The 22,104-nt window shown below is 35.3% G+C and overlaps 1 protein-coding gene across 1 annotated transcript in view; it reads right to left on the bottom strand.

The window, feature by feature from the left end:
* Positions 1 to 22,104, bottom strand: part of Necab1 (N-terminal EF-hand calcium binding protein 1) — a 170,743-nt gene that overhangs the window by 127,659 nt on the left and 20,980 nt on the right. The window contains exon 3 of the mRNA XM_004641319.2: positions 2,289 to 2,397. Coding sequence (XP_004641376.1) covers positions 2,289 to 2,397 — 109 coding nt within the window. The remainder of the gene's footprint in view (positions 1 to 2,288; positions 2,398 to 22,104) is intronic.

Here is a 22,104-nt window from a genome sequence, read left to right on the forward strand (position 1 = left end):
AGTACAATCACTAAAATAACTAACTCTTGGATCATGCAAAGATAAAAGCTATCACTTGTTTAAATAAAGCTCTGGATTCTGTGCCAAAGTTTTAATTAATGTGCATAAACATTAAAACTTGACACTCACATTCCTTTATTAAAAGGGCATTCACAAGTGTGGTTTAGAAGTCTCCCACTAACACACTTGAGCTCTAAAGTTGAGTGCTGTTGTATCACAGAGCACATATTGCTTCAAAAGCATATGAGAGTAATTAGTAATGATAATTACTTCTTCAGGAGACTGTATAAATTACTGTACATACCTCTTTAGGATTTAGTAATCTTAAAGCTAAGATTAGCAATCTTAAAGCTATTCCAAGCTGGCAAATATTCAAATAAAATATCAAAATCAGGCCAGAAAAAGATTATTGAAAACTTTATTATTTTAGTACTACTAAATATGTATTTACAAATCTTCAAAATGCTGAATTCTGAAATTGACTCCTAATAAATGTTTTAAATCTCAATAACATTCACAATAGATACAATAAGGAGGAAATAATCAGCATACCTGTTGAAGTATTGGTATTCTTATTTTTAACACTTGAGTCACAAGAGAAGCTTCTGCTCTATTTCTCCTTCAGATTTCATCTCTCAGAGTAGTTCATCATTGCTTCTTTCTACCATGTATGATTTTCCCCGATAGCAATTTAAGGATTCAACTGTATTCTTCAGTAGTCTTCCTCCCTCTCCACCCCTTTAAACTTCATCTTCAGTGTAACCATAGTGACCTACAAAGATGTCACTTCCAGTTCAAGTCCTTTAATAGCTTTCCAAAGCCCATAGCACAAAGTCAACACTTCTGTAATCAGGTAGTGCAGATTCCTTCTTGTCCATCTTGTTTTTACTGCAGACATTCATCTCCTTCTGTTCTGGGTCCCGTAGTTGACCCGACAGTGATAAGCAAACACTTGTCATGTCTATCACCTGATGCCTCCAGGCCTCTTCCCATGGTTCCCTCTCTAACTGGAAAATTCTTCTCCCCCACATCTTCTTTACCTCAGCAATAACTCAGCCTCTGTGGAAATTTCCCTAGCTTAACAAACTGAGTGAAAATGCCCCCAGTGTGTCCCATGCATTCCTCAACCACACTACTTATGAGATGATGTGGAACTGACTTAGTGAGTTTATTTCTCCACTGCACTATAGGCTGGCTCTGTACTATAGCCCCAGAGCTCAGTAGAGGCTATTTATGGTAGGTCTGTGGAACAGAGTGATGCATCTGATTCTGTTATATATTAGCACTATTTCCAACAATATACTTAAGTATACATAAACCATTTCCTAGAGAATTTAAAACTCCAATGACTCCAAGAAATGTAGAAACTAATTGTTTTTTAAAAATTATTCAACTGCTTGAGTAAAGGGAATTCAATTGTTTAATTATGCTTAATAGTTTGCCTCAAGAAAATATGTGCTCAAAAATGCAGCCCAACAGCCTTTTCTTAGTGCACTGGCTCACTGCCTAGAACCTTCCACACACTTTGCCTAAAGCAAGGCAGTGATTGTTCCAGCAGAGACGAAGGGCTAGGGCTCTACGAAGGGCTGCAGTGATGCTTTTTCCTATCAGAACTGAATAATTGTGACTGTCACAAATAATATGATTTGGTTTAATCACCTAAAAAAAGGAGCATATTTGTGTTCTGTATCTTAAAGTCTTCATTATTTTATATTTTTAATGACAGTGCAATTATAAATAGAACCTTCATTCTGAAGGCTATATTAATCCAAAAGACTGATCTAGATAGGCAATATGAATAAAATAGCCCCCTGCATACACTCGCTATTCGGAAATAATTCTCTGCCCCACATTATTTGCATCTCTCAGACAACCATGATTTGGAATTCAGCCTACCTGACTTATCCAGAGAACTGCTGCAATTTCCATTTCAATATTTTAATACAAAAATGGACTAAGAACAATTTATCAACAAAGAGAACTGAGAAGAAACCAAAATAATAAGGCAAAATTCCATTTTAAATTAGTGACAGAAATATTTATCATCTCTGTTTTATAGTCTACAAAAAGGACAAAGTAGAAAACAACTTCAGGAGAGCTCTCTAAAGATCAGTTTTCACAACATTTCAATTTTTTTTAAAAAAAAAACGAACATCTGAAGATGAAGACAGGTGAGTATTATGAAATCTATGAACTACATTGTTCTTCCTTTTCTCCTGTATGAGCATGTACTCAACCACATTCCCTCTACCTCATTTACAGTGTCTAGTAATAAAAATGTTCCTTACTTAGTATTATGTGTATCAATAGTGTGGAAGAGTTCATGTAATTCTTCTCCGCTGAGAACACCATCTGCAAAATATGCTTTGAATTCTTCAAAGGATAATTTTCCATCATCTGAAATGATAAGAACAAATAGAAGAGAACCAGATCATTTCAACTGTGTACCTTATTTTGTCTTGAATTTTGAAACTTGATACATAAGCTTGTGCATATATATATATATATATATATATATATATATATATATATTCAAGAATGAAGGGCCTGTAAAGGTTTTAAAAAGAAAAACTATTTAATACATCTTTAGGGTGCACAACATGTAGATATGTACACTCTGATTAAACATAAGTCAACAAAATTTGGATTATTTTTGTTCATTTTATTCCCATGTCTAACACTTAAAAACACTTAACTGTCCATACAAAAAGAATTTCCTCACAACAGAAAAAGAGCCCAACATAAAGTCCATTACTTAGATATTTTGTCTGTGGTAGCAAGCATATATAAACCCTAGAAGTTTTCAGGATAGATACTATATTTTAATAAATGTATATGAAATAAATAGACACTTATATGTGGTTATAAAAGCTGTTATCATAATCTGGTAGTGTATTTATTCTTATATTGTTAAAGCCAATGAATACTTTTAAAGCCAAACACATTTTACTTATTGAAGTAAAGAAAATGAAATGCAGAGAGGTTAACAAAAGAGATAGGATATGTAAACATAAGTGTAAGTACTTGAAAGTCACTGGCACGAGATAAAGACTTCTTCACCTAGGTCCCTGACAGCGTTTAGGAACGTTTCCACCTGACTTTGAAGAAAAAATTCTAAGAAAGTTTACGTGGAAGACACACATTAAAAACAGGCAAAATAGGAGTATAAGACACAGAAGCAGCAAATCCAGAGGACTGAGTGTACATGAAGGGAGAAGAGGCATCCATTCCTCCACGCAAGGAGCGACTTTTGCAGTCATCCCAGAGAAGCTGTCAAATGACTGTAAGGGATGAAAAAGTCTTTCCATTTAAGATGAGGGAACTGAAGCATAAAGAAGAAGAAATTCACTCGGGATCTCAAAACTCCTGCAAGGTAGTTCTATAATACAAGATACAAACCAACACTACCCTACCAAGCAAACCAGAATTTGCCTCTAAGAGGTAGTAAGTATGATTTAGTGAGATTAGATTTTCATGATTCATTTAGACTACTTTTTCTCAAGAGATGGGTTGCAGAACGCTTGGTTTATGTTAAAATGCAGTTTATGAGCCATACAAGAGAATTAGCACCCCATAGCAAGCACTGAGAGTGGTCAGACAGAAACTTGGACTAATAGCAAACTGCATTAGTCCTCCTTACACTATTACTAAGAGACTTAATCAGTGAATTAAAATCTTAATTTTTTTAGATAATGACTTAAAGACTGGAAGGTTTTCAACAATTCTTAGTTGCAAAACATAAAGAGTCCTGAGGTCTTACCAATTGCATTTCACTTCACTTTTCAAATTAGTAACTGCAATACACCAAATTTCCAGCTGATTCTTAACTTAGTAGATATGGAGAAAGAGGTGGGAAAAATTGAGATCTAGGCTGAGCATAGAACAACTTTCTGACCCCTTCCCCTCTGGGACCAACCTATCTCAGCCATTCAAAGACCAAAGCAACCCAGTAGGTAGCAGTTTAATCCCCTGGGATCATCAATTGTCTAATTCACACTGCTGTTTTTAGAGGAGATATTTTAATTTCATGCCACATGAAGCTACTTTGAATTTTGGCCCCTTGTAGCCTATTGTATCTTCTGGATTAGATGAAGTTCAGTGTTTCTAGGGGTATTGCCTTATGTTGATGAGAAATATGCCAGGTTGGAAAACTGGACCTGAATCAGATCTAGGTACAGGTCAAAGAGAAACCAGGAAAGAAATTTAATCCACTCTTTAAAAGAGAGAGAGAGAGAGAGAGAGAGAGAGAGAGAGAGAGAGAGAGAGGAACAAAAGAAAGTAAAGGGAAAAGCAGAAAGTAATGGGCTATTTTCTACTCTGCTGCTGTGATGTGTAATGAATGTAATGCACACACACTGATGATAGAGTAAGCTTTGCTTAGTGAGCAGTTAATGTACTCAGGTGTGATGAACAAGGCTATGACAACTCAGGCTGCTGGTATTTCCTGCTAGCAGGGTGGGCCTCTGATACGCGGCTCTGTAATTAGCATAAGTAAGTGGCTTCAAGTAATGGTGCATATTCTATCAAATAAAGGCCCTGACTAGCAATGCTCTGATATACTTTTTAAAAACTCATTTTGGAGAAAAATAAAAAGAGAAAAAGAAGGCATGGAATTATAGCCCTGGCTTGAGAATGAAAAGAATACTTTGAAAGCCTGGTTTTCTTTCTTTCTTAAAAAGAAAAGAAAAAGAACCACTCACAGGACTCCTGAAAGTCTTCACTTCAGGTTGCCATTCTTTTAAACAAGCAATTGCCAAGAGTAACTTCTGAGTAGTTCTAGGCTAGCACCTTAGTATTAAACAAAAGTACTATTTTTTTTAATGGAAAGGGAAAAATATCCACTTGTATGATTCACTATTAATAAAGCAATTAGGAATTTTTATTAAGACACTGTATTTGAACTTTAATTTTCTGATGATATTCTTTTTTGAAATAGAATAATGCAGTGAAACCTTGGTTTTTATAAGCTTGGCTCATGGAATAGCCACATCGCATGGAGTCTGAATTCCTAGGTTGCTGAATATTAGATTTTAGTACCAATGGACACAGATTTTTTTAAACTTCTATTAAAACTGTATACTGTGTCTAAGTTCATCCCAAACATAGTTACCTACACACCCGTGCTTCACTTTTAAATTTTTCTGGCCTTATATCCAAGTCCTGTTAATTTTTGAGATAGAGGAAATAGTGCTGTTGCCAGAAAAGTTTTTTTTTAATATTTTTTAAAATTTATTTATTTATTAACATTTATTTTGGGGTATGTGTGTGTGTGAGTGTGGCCAGCTCAGCCCACCAGGGGGCGCAGCTGGCTGGCATGTGGTGCTGGGGGATCGAACCGCGGTCCCTGTGCTTTATCAAGCTTGTTCCAAGTAGGTGTCTTAGACCACTAAAACAAAGAAAATTTTGTGGAGCCAGGAGGAGGAACCCTGCAGTCAAGTCCTGCTGGACAAGTTCAGCTGAGCAGAGATGGAAGGAGCCAACACCTTCACTGAAGCCCGGATGGTAGAGTTCAGCAGAGCAGACCCAAGAGGAGGAGGTGAGGCCTGTGGCTGGACATGGTGAGCTGAGGCATACTGCTATGCCCAGTGCGGTTAGGCTGCAAGAAGACCTATGGAAGGATCCTTGTGGGACTGAGGTGGCAGGGAGTAACTTAGGTGACCTAGTCTGCCTGGAAAACTCCAGGTATAGGAAGGAGAGGTGCCTAGACAGAACTCAGGGGAACAAGTTTACATACAAATTGCCAATTTATGTTATATAGCTGTAGTGTTTGCTCCTATAGCATAAAATACAAAACCATTAGGTACAAAAGTGTGTAAATTTCTAAATTTCACTTGCTATTATTAGTATTACTAATTGTATTACTATAAATAAGATGCCATATCTGCCCTAACCACATGTTCTCCAGTGGGTACTAATACCAAGAGGCAACTGGGTAATAACCTCACCAAAGCCCTATACTTAAAGACAGAGGACTGTGCCAATGGAAACCAATATCTCACTCTCAATCAATAGGAAAGGCAAAATCTTGGGATACACACAAAACAATCTCTGACACAGGAGAGATACCTAAAGAACAGACCTTACCGAGAGGTTCTTAATGCGGTGATACAGATACCTACTATTAATCTTTCACAAAAAAGTACTGTAGAAATCAAAATAAAGAGTTCTCTCTGAAACAGAAAATGACAAAATGAAGGAGCAAAACACAATCCTAGGCCTTGAGACCACCAGGAACAAACCCAAATGACATCAGCATAGAAGAAATTGGAAATCCCACACTGGAAATCTCTGAAAAAATAGCAACTGAAGTAAAGAAACAACTGCAGAAGGGTACACAGGAAATCAGATAAGAAATAATCTCCCAGGTTAAAAAAAAAAAAAGAAATGATAACTACAATGAAAGAATTACTAAGCATTTCTTTTTTTCCATAATTTTATTGAGAAACAAATAGCAATGAGACAGTTTCAAACCAAATTGGTAGGACAGTTTCAATAATTAACACATTGCATACATTCTTCCTAGTGGTTAATTGTTGTACAAGATGCGGACATGATATCCTATTTACAAACACCATTAGAATAAATCCCTCTATTTATTAAGAGAATTTGACTATATATCTATCCTAACCACTTTGAATACATAGATACAAAATGGACATTCATCTGTATCCCCTTTTTTTTTGTTAAGTTCTATTATTTGAATATTATAGGTGTGTAAACTCAGCAAAATATTCTAAAGGAGTCCAGTAGCCCATAATAGTATTGGATCTTCCACTTGACTGGCAATGTCAGAAATTGTAAGACATTGATTGAAAAATAGAGAAGAGTAGAAAAGTGATGGAAGGGGGACCAGTCAAATAGCAATGTGGATTAAAGTGCCTACAAGCAGGGACAGGGACCTTGGGTTTGATCTGCAGGCCTGCTGTACTGGCCCAGACCCTGGATGGCAATTTGAGACTGGGCATGGTGGTGCACACCTGTAATCCCAGCTCTTGGGAGTTTATAAACAGGTGGATCACTATGAGTCCCTAGTGGTGAGACCCTGAACACCCTGTAGACCCTTCTCAAAAATAAAAAAAAAAGAAAGAAGGAAAGAAAAATGATGAAAAATGTGAATGAGCAATATAGGAAAGAAATAGAATGCATGCAACAGATTCAGAGATATACAGGAAATTTAAGGCTTCATTAAAAGTTGGCGAAACCCTTTGAAAAAGAGTGAAGATAGACTTTCATATCTTCAATACACAGTTACAGTTAGCTGACAGGTAAGGAAATATCTCTTAAAAACAACAAGGTTCCAGGAAATAGTAATCCAATAGCTGCAAGATGATGCAAAAATGGATAACATAGGACTAATAGACATCAATGAAAAAGAAGGAGCCAATATAAATGACAGAAAAAGAATATTGGCAAAATAGGAAAAAACTTCCCAAATATGGGAAAACAATCTGACATTCAGATAACCCAACCATATAGAACTCAACCATAAATAGAATCAACCATAATAAATCTACACCCAGACATATAATAATTAAGATCATAGAAATGCAGCACAAGAACAACATACTAAAAGCCACTACAGAAAAGAAACAGATCACACTTAAAGAAAAACCATCAGAATAACAGCATATTTCTTAGCAGAAACTATCAAATCAAGAAGAACATGAAGTATTCCAAGTCCTACAAGAAAATAAATTCCAACCCAGACTTATATATCCTGCAAAACTCTCTTTGAGAATTGAAGAAGTAAAATGCTTTCAATACAAAGAATAACTAAAGAAATTCATAACAACCAAACCAACCCTACATGGAGTACTAAAATATATTCTAGAAAAAGATCAAAATTATGACAACTCCAAGGACAATTACAAAAAGAACCTACCACACAGGGCAAACAACTAGAAACAGGAAAAGTAGGGAACCAACAGAAAGAAAATAGTATGACAAACATAAACCAATACACATCAATTAAAATCACCAATGTACATGGACTCAATTCCCCAATTAAAAGAAATAGATTGACAGAGATGATCAACAAGCACAATCCAACAATATGCTGTATAGAAGAAACACATTTAAAACAAAAAGAAATTCATAGGCTGAAAGTCAAAGGATGGAAAACAATACTACATGCTCCAGCAGTTCAGAAAAGAGCAGGGGTAGTTATTCTGTTCACAGACAATCTGAACTTTAAGAATGATGAAACAAGATAAAAAAGGATACTATATCACTGTTAGGGGAAAACTTCAAGAGGAAGAGATAACAGTCATAAATACATAGGCACCAAATAAAAGCACCCAACTATAAATGATAAATTTTAATATACATGAAAAATATAATAACCAATAACACAATCTTAACAGGGGAAATTAATGCCCTTTATCTCAAAAAGGTAGGTCAAGCAGACAAAAATTAAACAGGCAACAGAACTGAAGCAAGCCTTTAAACAAATGGACTTAGTGGACATTTGCATAGTGTTCCACCCAACAATATCTGAACACACAATTTTTTTCAGCTGAACATAAGAAATTGTCTAAAATAAACCACATACTGGTCCATAGATCATGCTTAAGTAAATGCAAGAATAAAGAAATTATTCCAAACAAATTATCTGACCACAGTGAAATGAAACTGTAAATTAACATCAAAAGAAACCAGAAAAATCCATAAACATATGGAAATTAAATAACAACCTCTTTGGCAACCAATGGGTTACAGATGAAATTAAACAAGAAACTAAACAATATCTATAATCCAATGAAAATTAAAACACAACTTGCTGGAATTTGTGGAATGTAATGAAAACAGTGCTCAGGGAAAACTCTAGTGTTGAACTGACACGTAAGGAAAACAGAATGAGGGGCTGGGGAGATGGCTCAGTAGAATAAGTGCTTCCCTGGCAAGTGCAAGAGTCTAAGTTCAATTCCCTGGATTAAAAATAAAAAAAGGAAAACAATGAGAACAAATAAATGCTCTAATGCTGCACCTTAAGCTTTAAAAGTAAAAGAAGAGCAAACTAAGCCCAAAATCCAAAGTCAGAAGGAATTTATAAAGATTAGAGCAGAAATTAATGCAATTGAGACCAAGAAAACAATACCAAGAATTAATTCTTTGGTTCTTTGAAAGATTAAATAATACTGATAAACCCCTAGCCAACCTCACCAAAAAGAGGGAAAATAACGTCAGATTTAAGCAATAAAGAATAAAAAGGCCAAATTACTACAGATTCTGCAGAAATTCAGAAGATTATCAGTAGCTATTTTGAAAATCTTTACTCTCACAAAATTGAATACACAGGAGAAAGGGACAGATTCCTAGATCAACACAAATTACCAAAACTGAATAAGGGAGATATAAAAATTCTGAATAACCCAATATCAGCCAGTGAAATTGAAAATATAATGATTTCTTTCTAACAAAAAAATTCAGGTCCCAAGAATTTATAGCTGAATTATACAAGAAATTTAGAGAAGATTTAATCCCAACACTCTTCAGACTCTTCAATGAAATTAAAAAGGAAGCAGTACTACTGAAATCATTCATGGAGGCAAGTTTTATACTGATACCAAAACTGAAGAAAGACTCAACCAAAAAAGAAAACTACAGGCCAATCTCCCTCATGAGCATCGATGCAAAAATCCTCAACAAAACACTAGCAAATAGAATGCAACAAAACACCAGGAAGAATATACAACACAATCAAGTAGGATTCATCCCAGGAATGAAAGGATGGTTCAACATATGCAAGTCTATAAATGTAATACAATATATCAATAGAGTCAAAACCAAAACCACATGATCATTTCAATAGACACAGAAAAGGCTTTTGACAAAGTCCAACACTCATTCATGATAAAAAAAAAAAAAAAAAACTTACAGAAAATTGCAGGAGGTGATCTTAACCTCAACCTGATAAAAGCCATCTATAACAAACCAAGAGCCATCATTCTAAGTGGAGAAAAACTAAAAAGCTTTTATTCTAAAATAAGATACAAGACAATGATGTCCACAAACACCATTATTCAATATAGTTCTGAAACATTAGCTAGAGTCATTAGGCAAGAGACAGAAATAAAAGGAATAAGAATAGGTAAAGAAGAAGTTAAGCTATCATTATTCACAGATGACATAACACTCTAAATAGAAGACCCAAAAAACTCCACAAGGAAGCTCCAAAAATTACTAAACAAGTTAAGCAGCATAGCAGCATACAAAGTCAGCACCCTAAAATCAACAGCATTCCTCTACAGATATAACAAATTCACTGAGAGAGAAATTAGAAAAACAATACTCTTTACAATAGCATCCAAAAAGTGAAATACTTAGGAATTAATCTAACAAAGGAAGTAAAAGATCTACAAAATGAAAATTACAGAACTCTGAGAAAAGAGATTGAAGAAGATTTCAGAAAAAGGAAACATATTCCTTGCTCCTGATAGAAAGAACCAACACTGTGAAAATGCCCATACATACTACAAAAATTGTTGTACAGATTTAATGAAATCTCTATCAAAATACCATCACTATACCTCACAGATCTAGAGAAAATATGCCTAAAATTCATTTATACCTATAAAAGACCTAGAATGACAAAGGCAATACTGATCAATAAAGTCAAGGCAGGAGGCATCTCAATCTGACTTAAAATTTACTACAAAGCTACTGTATAAAATCAGCATGGGGGCTGGAGTGATAGCTCAGTGGAACAAGTGCTTGCCTGGCAAGTGCAGGGTCCTGAGTTTGATCCCTGGTACAAATAAATAAATTAAATATTAAAAAATTTTAAAAATCAGCATGATAGGGGCAAAAAAGCAGACCTGAGGATCAATGGAACACATTAGAGGATACATACACCATTGCAAACATACTCTGCCACCTTATCTTTGACAAAGGGCACAAACATATACACTAGAAGAAACATAGCCTCTTTAAGAAATATTGCTGGAAAAACTGACTCTCCACATGCTACAAACTAAAACTAGTCGTGGGTCTATCATCATGCACTAAACTGAAGTCAAAATGTATTAAAGTTGGGCTGGCCAAGTAGCTCAGAAGATTAAAGCACCTGCAAGCATGCACAGGGAATGGGTTTTGATCCCTGGGTCTGCTGTGCCAGCCCCACCCCTGGTGCCCATTGAGATGGTTATTGAGACTGGGCATGGTGGCGTGCACCTACAATCCCAGCTCTTGAGAGGTTGCAAACAGGAGAATCACAATGAGTATGATCTAGTAGGGAGACCCTGAACACCCTGTAGACCATTCCTTAAAGTTCAAAAAAAGAAAGTATTAAAGTTCTAAATATTAAAACAGAAACACTAAATCTACTGGAAGAAAAAGTAGGTGGAAATCTTGAAGACATAAAGGTAGGCAGAGAGCTCATGAACAGAAACCGAACTGTACCTGAAATACTTCACAGAATCAACAACTGGGATCTCATTTGATTAAGAAGTTTCTACATGTCAAAAGATATCACTAACAGAGTGAAAAGACAACACACAAACTGGAAAAAAAAATCTTAACCAACAATTGCTCAGACAAGTACTTCTGTCTAGAATATATAAAGAGAAGAATCAGGCCCCCAGCATACAAAGTCAGCACCCCAAAATCAATAGTATTTCTCTACACAGAAAACAAACTCACTGAGAGAGAAATTAGAAAAACATTAAACGTCACAATAGCATCCATAAAAAAGAAAAGTAGAAAGAAAGAAGAAAGAAAGAAAGAAAGAAAGAAAGAAAGAAAGAAAGAAGAAAGAAAGAAAGAAAGAAAGAAAGAAAGAAAGAAAGAAAAGAAAGAAAGATAGATAGATTTAGAAATTAATCTAACAAAGGAAGTAAAGGATCTATACAATGAAAATTACAATACTCTGAAAAAAGTGATAGAAGACAATCAAAAAATGAGCATCTGAGATGAATACACACTTCTCAGAGGAAGAAAGACAAATGGCAAATAAATACATCAAAAAGTGTTCCACAGCACTGGCCTTTGATTTTCCTTTGCCATGGCTGGCTTTGCTCATGCAAACCGGGCTGCTCTCTCTGCAGGAGCCACTCAGGTCCTCACTGCTGTGGAGATGGCTGACGGCCTCTTTCAGGGACCTCTGTTCTCTTTGAACATGGATCCAGGTCAGGTCCTTCAGTCTTCTAGCACAGATCCTTCATCCCACTGGCACTGACTTTCTAGCTTTCACCATGGGCTGTTGGGCCTTTCCAATGCAGATCTTTAATATGGGCTTGCATGAGGCATTTCCATGGGCTCTAAGCCTTGGGCTGGATTAGTAGAGGGCATTGCCATGGGCTTTAGGTCTTTGGCTGGACTCATGTGGGACACTGCTATGTAATTCAGGGCCTTGACTGGATTATTTAGGTCTTTCTTTGATGCATTGACAGATCTCTTTCACTCTTTTGCATTTCACATTTTGGGTGAATATTATAAATCAATCCAATACACTATGTGTCCTACATTAAATCTTTTCTCTCAACCCCCCTGGCCCTCTGGATCCTCATTCCAGCCAGCATGCAGGCCCAGCATGTGAGCGGGACTACCCAGGGCCCTCTGGATCCTCACTAGAGGCAGCATTCAGGCCAGGCATGTATGTGGAACTTCCTCCATAAGACAGACTCAGTGTGGAACCCTGTGGCAGAACTCCTGACAAAAAGGCTAGTGGTAAGACACATCCAGCTGATTCAGGAGCAGAACATCTTTCCAGAGTGGCACAGCAGGTTCATTTCCAAGAGCTGCAGCAGCATGGCAGCCAGACCCAAGCTACACTGACTTAGATAAGTTTGAATTTGGTAGAGCCAGACCTGGTGCTAAGGTAATAACTGTACCAAAGATCTACACTAAAGTTCAGAAGACAGTGCTATACAAAATGACAAAGAGGAGCAAAATGGATTCTCAGGCCCTAAGCCAACCCAGAACAAATGCAGGACACAATAGCATAGAAGAAATTGGAAATCATACAACTGAAATCTCTGAAATAGTAGCATTGGAAGTAAAGAAACAACTACAGAGAGGTATACAAGAAATCAGATCAGAAATAATTTCTGAAGTAAAATAAGAAATGATGACTATAATGAAAAAAGTGTTAAGTGCTTCTAAAGAAGACACTGATAAAAAAGTAAGAGCAGCATATAAAAATGAACTCAGCAGAAAAAGAAGAGCTGCAAGGAACCCAACATTTTGGCCCTGGACTTTCAAGGTCAGTGAGGACTCAAGACATAGGAGAACCTGTACTGTAACATCTTGTAACTTAGTGATGTCCCAAATTTTCTGATCAAGATTATGGAGTCACAGAGGAAAGTGAATGACGATGTAGAGTGTGCCTAAGGAGAGTCACACGGAGAGAAAACATTCTCTCAGGTTTTCACAGAGAGCAAATTGATCAATCAATGGCAGTGACTCATCCATGAATGACAATGACAAAAGATTTACAAACTGTGGTATAGAGTTTCAGAGTAAATCCTGAGATTTGACTGACTTTGTCAAATACAAAAGGTACATTTCTTGTGATATAGGTCTTGCTTTATCTTGGTCTTCACCATCCAGCAGAAAAGTATAAAAACAAGGTATAAAAAGTAAACCCTTATTAATATGCTGAACTGTAAAAGGCTCAAGTCAACAACTTCTGACATTGCCAGTCTTATGGAAAACCCACTACTATTATGGATTACTGGTCTATATTGGATTATTTTGCTGAATTCACACACCTCCAATATTTAAATGGCAATGGAATACCCTTCTCTTCTCTGATAAAACTAAACAAAAAAGGGGATATAAATGAAGTACATTTTGTATCTGTATATACAAACTAGTTAGGATAAATATACAGATACTTTCTCTTAATTCAATGAGGAGAAAGATTTGTTCTAATAGTGTCTGTGGACAGGATATCATGTCAGCATCTTGTACAATGAATAATCACTAAGACAACAATATGCAATGTATTAATTATTGAAACTATGCTAGTAATTTGCTTGGAAACTGTCTCATTGCTATTTGTTTCTCAATAAAATTAATAATAAAAATAAAGATGATAGTAATGTAAAGTGGTTTTTAAAAAATGAGCTCAGCATATTAAAGTGCCTGCTTAGGCAGATGCAGGGGCTGACGACTCCATCCCCAGGCCCTGCTTCTGGGGTGTGCTGTGACAGTGATTGACACTGGGCATGGTGGTGCACTCCTGTCACCCCAGTACTTAGAAGGCTGTAAACAGGTGGATCAGTAGAAGTCTGACCTACATAATGAGACCTAGACTCTGTACTAAATTTTTAAAAAAGACTATGAAAATGATGGGATCCTTGAATGAGCAAAACAGGAAAGAAATAGAATGCATGAAGCAGATTCAAAGAGATATACAGGAAATTAAAAACTCAATCACAAGCTGGCAAAAGTGATTGAAAGTGAAAATAAGATGCAGGAAAAAACAATTCATTACCTGCAAGATGGTGCAAAGATGAACAACGTGAGACTAATAGGCATCAATGAGAAAGAAGTCAATAGAAATGATATAAAAAGAATATGGGCAGAAGTAATAGCAGAAAACTTCCCAAATATGGGAAACAATCTGATATTCAGTTAACTGAAGCATATAGAATTGCAAATAACATCAACTCAATTAAAACCACACCCAGACATATAATAATCAAGATCCCAGAAATTCAGCATAGGAACAGTGTACTAAAAACTACTAGAGAAAAGGAACAGATCACATTTAAAGGAAAACCCATCAGAATAATGGCAGATTTCTCTTCACAAACCATCAAGTCAAGAAGAGTATGGAGCAAAGTCCTACAAGTCTTGCAAGAAAACAAATTCCAACCTAGACTGCTATAACCTGCAAAACTCTCTTTCAGGTTTAATGCAGAAGTGAAATACTTCCATGACGAAGAACAACTAAAGAATTTCATGACAACAAAGTCAATACTACCCAGACTGCTAAAAGACATTCTAGAAAGGGATCAAAATGACCACAATTCTATGAATGAGAATGGAAAGAACCCACCAAATAAGGCAATTAAACACAGGAGGAAAAGAGGTATACAACAGCAGTCTTTCAATTATTTCTGTATACAGCAGCAAAATATTTCCATCAGCATACTCTACAAATGGACTTCTCCTGTACCCTATGGGTCATGATTCTGTCTAGGTCTACAGGGTGGATATCATGGAAATAGCAGTGGCTCAGTCCCACAAGTGACACCTGGCCACCAGTAGGCATCATGGACACTGTCCACGTGCACACATACTAGAATGTTGTGCAATATCCTATCCCCAAACTGTTAGAAGTGCTGGTCATATGTTTGGTATTCCAGTATTTTTGTTATGTTTTATTCTTAGTAATTTTTTACTATCATGAAAATTTTTTCTTAGTTGATATCTTTATATATATTAACCTATTCAAATACTATGTGAGTCCACTGAATTGATCACAGATTTGTACATATGATACACAACATTCTGGTCTCTTAGTTGGACTCATGATTTGATTTTAATTTTGGAATATTGTTTTGAAATATTTAATTTCATTTTTATATTTAATTAATTTTCTGAATATTGTTTAATTTTAATTTTTGTTTTATGATTTATACTGTTTCTTTGACTTACAATCTACTTATAAGACATGGTATGATATTTTCCCCTAGTATTAGAAACTTTAAAAAGTATATTTCCATTTTCCTAGTGTTAGAAACTTTAAAAAGTATATTTCCATTTTCCATTAACTTTATATTGCTTCTTCCTTGTCTTTTACACACACACACACACGTACACACACACAAACACACACACACACACACACACACATGAAAAAATATGTATGGCTTGATATAAGATTGATCCTCTTTTATGAAAATCTTCAATGACCTTTTAAATAGGTTCATTTAATATAATTATATTTTATATAGTCCTACGTAACTACCATTTTGAGAACTCTTTATTCTTTATCCAGGGTCCTGGATAAAAAAATACAGCAACTTCTCTTGCCTTCTGAATTATGGTCTTTGTTGTTTTGTATACGCTACATCTGTAGCTATTAGAATATTTCAAGTTTATATAACTGGAAAATATTTTTTTGGTTTTCAAAAGTATGTTTACTAAGTATAAAATTCAATAAGGACAGATTTTTTTTAGTCCTTTGATTTAATTAGTCTAATTTCTTACCCACTTGCTCTTTTTTTTTTCTTGTGGAATAAGATTTATTTAATTTTCTTCTTCCATAGCTAATATTTTTTCTATGCATATACTTCAGTGATTTTCTTCTTTACAATTAGTTTTAGGCAATTTCATTTTTGTGTATTTTGGTATGATTTTATTCGTATTTCTTGTGCAAAAGGTTCCTTTTTCTAGGAACTGTAGTGCTATAATTTCAACTAAATTCAAAAATTTAAATTCTTAAATATTTATTACTCACCCCTTTCTTCTTTGAAAGTTCTAAATATATGTATATAAGCTTCTTGGTTTCAGTAAAGAGTGCACTATTATATGATTGATCTTAAATTCTTTCTTCTTCATTTTTATTTTAGACAATTTTTATTGTTACATTCAAGTGTGTAAATTTATTTACAATGTGCAATCTATTATTTATCTCATGCTATGTATTCATTTCAGAATTATTTCTCTAAAATCCACTCTATCTACATCTTATATCTTTCACATTTCAATATTTGTCTACAATTTTTAATATGATATATAATTATTGATTTTCTTTTCTTTTTGTTTTTTAACAGAACTAGGGATTGAGCTCAAGCCCTCGAGCTTACCAGGCAAGCACTTATTTCACTGAGCCATCTCCATGGCCCTAATTATTGATTTTCAATAAAATTAATAATGAGAAAAAAAATCTATTCCCTCAAAAGATCTGATTACAAAAGAAATCTACAGTGTTAAGAGATCATTTAGAGAAAGAAGCAACTCAAATGTAAGGGCACCAGGAAGATCTTACAAACAGCAGGATGCTTCTGGTGTGCCATAAATGAAAAGCAAGGATTAGTGGAAGAAGATAATTAAAGAGAAAGAGCAATCCAAGGAGAGGACATGCAAATGACAAAATTAGGGTCTAGAAAAAATGTGGTTGGAAATTGAAAAGAAAAATCACTGTAGTCAACCAAAGAGGAAAGGAGAAGTCAGAATCAAATACAGATAGGCAACAACATGAGATGCCATAAAAATCATGGGAAAGAGGTTTGAATTTACCCCAAGAGCACTCAAGAGAAACTGTGGTAGTTTAGAAAGCTCCCTGTGATTGCAGGAAATAGAATAGTGCAGAGGCAAAGCCATGTATAGAAGAGAAGACTATATTGGGCTGGGGAGATAGCTCAGTGGTATAGAAGAGAAGACCACTGAGAGGCCAGTGCAGTGCAGGATGCAGGCAAAATCAAAAGCTACAAAAACTGTGGTAGTGACAATAACAACAAAGAGAGGCAACCAGATTTTTAATCTTTTTAGGAAACTGAGTCAACACAAATTGGTGATCTTCTGGTGATGGGTGAGGGTGGCAACAAGCAAAGGATGATACTTATTTTCCAGGATGTAGTAAAAGATCAGTGATCTACAGTCATCCTTTATCAGTAAGAATGATGGGCAAAAAACATGGGTGAAATTAAAATCATCATTAATAATAATAGCAGAAGCCCTAACTTCCAACATCGGGCAAACATTTATATCAAAAGGACAGGGTATGATTTATACATATATGCATATTTTAGAGTAAAAATGTAAAATGCAACCTTATTTCTAGAAGAAAGTTGTAAATTCAGAGCAATTGTTATTATCCATAATTTATTGTATTTAGTAAATAAAACATTTTTAGCAAGTGCTACATCACCTTGTACAAGAAATTAAAGTCACTGTTCATGAACTTCTTGATTCCAAAATGAAAGCTTCTTCTTCTTCTGACCTGAGGGAATCAAGCTCAAGGTATTGTGCTCGTCAGGCAGTACCCTGTCCCTGAGCTACATCCATGGCCCACTATACAAAAATAAAAATAAAAATAAAACAGAAGATCTTTCAATTTCAGCTCCAATGTATAAAGACCTTAGTCATTATCAGCCCTGTCCTTGGGACATTAATAATCTGGACAAACTGAAATTCAGTAGCTTTTGTTAGACCCAGCAGAGAAGCAAGGTCATTCCCCAAGGCTGGATGGAGAGGAGAAACCAGAGAATGACAGCCAAGACCTGCTTGCCTGGAGCAGAAATCACTGGAGTCATACATTGATAGAAATGATGAATGGCTGGAGGCTGAATGTGGACTAGAGTGAGAATGAGATGGTCCTGGGTTTTATCCTCTGGCAGGTTTGCCTCCAGGAATCCTACCAGATCTGGCTGTGATGAAGCAAGAAAGATCCCTCTGTGTCTCTGGAACAAAGGAAAAGAAAAATAACCAAACAGGAACTCAGTGTTCTCCACAGTAATGCTCTATTGTCCAGGGGCAAAGACTCTACCTAAGCCACGGGTCATATGTGTCAGGATAAGTCTGCCTCCTCAATTCTCAACAGCCTTCTTTTCTTAACTAAGGGCAGAGAGAGCTACGAAACACTTGTAAAGGTTCAGTCTGAGGACACAAGGCCAACAAAGACAGATTTAAACATAAAGTCAAGAACTTATAGCTACAACAGCAAGGCTTCACAAGTGAAGAACTCCCAGATTCACTCTCATTGAGGCGGAGTTCTTAGAGAAGCTCAAAGTCAACAGGAGAAGCAAAAGACACAGCAGATATCTGAAACCTTTGGTGCCCACAACTAGCACAAATATTAAGCACAAAACAACACTAGGTAAAACTAACATACATCTTCACACTAGACGGCCTTTAAATTTTAGTTTCTATTTCCTGAAGCATCATGTCTGGCTTCCCCAAAATTTTAGAGGATATGCTAAACTACAAGGAAAAAGCACAATCTGTAGAGAGAACAAACATCATAACCAGACTCAGACATGATTCAAATATTTGAATTATTAAATAAGAAATTTAAAAGAAGACTAAGATGTTAATGCAAAAAAAGAAGACAATTTCAAGAAGACAGGTAATAAAAAAAGACAAATGAGAAAAACTTTTAAAATTTGATAGAAAATAAACTACAGATTGGGGAGCTCAGAGAATATCAGGAAGGATAAAATTTCATGTGACACCATCCCAGACCCCTAAAAATAGAAGCACCTTCAAACCCATGTGTATCAGATTCAAACTGCAGAATAGCAAAAACAAGGAGGAAATGAAATAGTAGGGAAAAAAAACCACAATAACAGCCAAAATCTCATTACTAAAGGAATAAGAATAAGAATTGTATGAATAGACATTCAGGCATTAGGTCTACCAATATTGAAATTGTTTAAAGAAAGAACTGCAATATAGAGTTCTATATCCATGGAAATTATCTTTAAAATGGAGAAATAAAAAAGTTTCTCAAATAAACAAAGCTGGAGCCATTCCTTGTCAACAGAATTGCTTTGCAAGAAAAGTTCTTTAGGCAGAAGGAACATGATGTAGTAAGAAATTCAGAGCCATAGAAAGCAGAGTGTTATAAAAGAGCAAATGAAAATAAAATAAAATATTTTAGTTTTCTCATTCTGAATTAATTTGGGATAACTATAATCAATGATATTAACACGTGATTAGAGAATATCAGAAAGGTGAATTGTAGCACATCTAATTCATAAGGAACTGCGGGAAGAATTGGTAATGCACTGTTGAAAGGGACCTCTATACGTATGAGATGTAATGTTATTTTAAGGTAGATTCAAATTACTTAAAATGTACACTGCACATTTAGAATAATGATAAATAAACAATACCATTTTCTTTAAAAAGTGTAATATACAGTAATTGGTGAGAGGAGTCTATACATTAAAGGCAAAAGAAATTGTATGAAGCACTCTGCTGTAGTTTATAAAGTTATTTCCCAGGAGGAGTAAGCTAAGTATTCTAACACTACTGTGCATGTAGACTGGAAATGAGAAACTACGTAAATGCATAGGTCATTGGTTTACTAAAACACAAGGCCCTAGGTTAAACCTCCAGTACTAAAAATAAAGGAGATAAAATAGTTATGTAAACTACTGATTAAAATCAGGAAAGGTAGAAAATTGGGGCAGCGGGATGAAGAACAAGTATAATGAACAGAAAATCACCACAAAATGAGATAGATATTAATACAATATCAAAAACCACTTTAAAGTGGATGTCCTATTTACATGAATTGAAAGACAAAGATTATCAGGAAGAATTAAGAAAAAAAGACCCAATTATATGCTGTCTATAGGAAACCCACTTTAAATATAAAGACTTGGCTTAAATCTAAAGGGATACACCATAACAATGCTAATCAAAATAAAACTGAAATAGATATGTGAAGTTTAGAAAAAGTAGACTTTAAGCTATTAAAAGTTATGAAGGATTAGAGGTGGTATTGATTAAAATGAATCAGTTCTGCAGTAAGGCAGTAATTCAAAGCTTATGTCCATGTAATAAAAGTGTCAAAATACATGAGGCAAATACTCCTAGAACTAAAAAGAGATACACAAATCTATATTATGGTTGGTTTATTATAGCAATCTAAGATTATACTACTATTACAGTGCAGAAGTGTGATATGGAGCTATGGAGGAGATGCATGAATCTTTTTATTTATTTATTTATTTATTTGAGAGAGAGAGAGAGAGAGAGAGAGAGAGAGAGGCCAGCTCAGCCCACCAGGGGGCGGGCTGGCTGGCATGTGGTGCTGGGGGATTGAACCGCTGTCCCTGATGCTTTTGCTAAGCTTGTTCTAAGTAGGTGCTCTAGACCACTGAGCCATCTCTCCAGCCCAAGATGCATGAATCTTAATGTATATATGTTTCAAGCTGAAAGAAAACAATGAAAATGAGGCATATTTAATGATTCATGTTTTATGATATTTGGAAAAGACAAACTCAGAAAGATAGGGGAAATGTCAGTGATTGCTGGAGTGCAAGCAGGTTGGAAGAAAGATTGAATAAGGAAAGCAAGATTTTTTTAGAGTGGAGAAACATATATATTGCATATGATGGATGTGAATTAGCATTTGACCCTTAGGACTTTGCCAGAAAGGATGTACTGCACAATGAACTTAGATATAAGAACATCCTTTAAAAATCATTTGAGAGTTAATGGACTCGCAGGATGGAATGAAGAAACAAGTTGGCATGCTAGTGATTTTGAAAGTGAGAGGAATGTATATGCTAAAGGCAAAAGAAATTGTATGGAGCACTCTGCTGTAGTCTATGAGGTTATTTCCCACGAGGAGTAACGTAAGTATTCTAACACCACTATGCATGTAGACCAGAAATGGGCAACTATGTAAATACACAGGTGATGCTGGGATCCAGGATTTTTACTGCTGACATAAGAGTTCACAGATAAGCATAGGGAAAAGACTAGAATGACCTATGTGGTAATAGCAAGGAGATAAGAAAAGAGCATGATTTCTGGACATCTAGATACAGCTGTGTCAAAGCTGTATCAGTTCCAGTATTTCAAAGACAACAGCCAACAATTGTCTAATTCTAGAAAACTTGACTTAATCCAAGTTGAGTTTTGGTTAATTAAAATTACTTGGTCATGCTTAGCTATCTTTCTATTCTTCCCCCCTCCACTTGTCTGAATTTGTCTGTATTGTAAGAGATTAGGTGAAGACAAAAAATTTCATAAAACATCTTAGACCATCCTAACCTAGAGACCACATCTTTTTCTGAAGTCTTATATATATTCATTATCTGCTTGGCTTAGTGATATTTCTTGCCTTGTGAAGAACACCATCATACAATTTATTATATGCTTAAGATTCATTTATTAGTAAGACTAAGCTCCCAGATGGCACCATTGTCCAATACTCTGGCCAGTCTCAGATCCCCAGGAGTTTACAATTGATTAATTTTTCTCAGATCTATGTTTATAATGAAAGGGTAGTTTTATTCACTGTACAAATATATAATTTGTTCTAGTAATTAAAGCCAAGTAAGGTCTCACTGTTTGCAAAGTGTGCCTTGTACAATTAACTCACAAGTGAAGAAATATCATCTTTGGAAGTAATAAAAACTAATGAAGACAAAAGCTACTGACATCTTTTAGTCATTCTCTCTCTCTCTCTCT

Source organism: Octodon degus, unplaced genomic scaffold (genome assembly GCF_000260255.1).
Source record: "Octodon degus isolate 3935 unplaced genomic scaffold, OctDeg1.0 scaffold00134, whole genome shotgun sequence".
Taxonomy (NCBI): Eukaryota; Metazoa; Chordata; class Mammalia; order Rodentia; family Octodontidae; genus Octodon; species Octodon degus.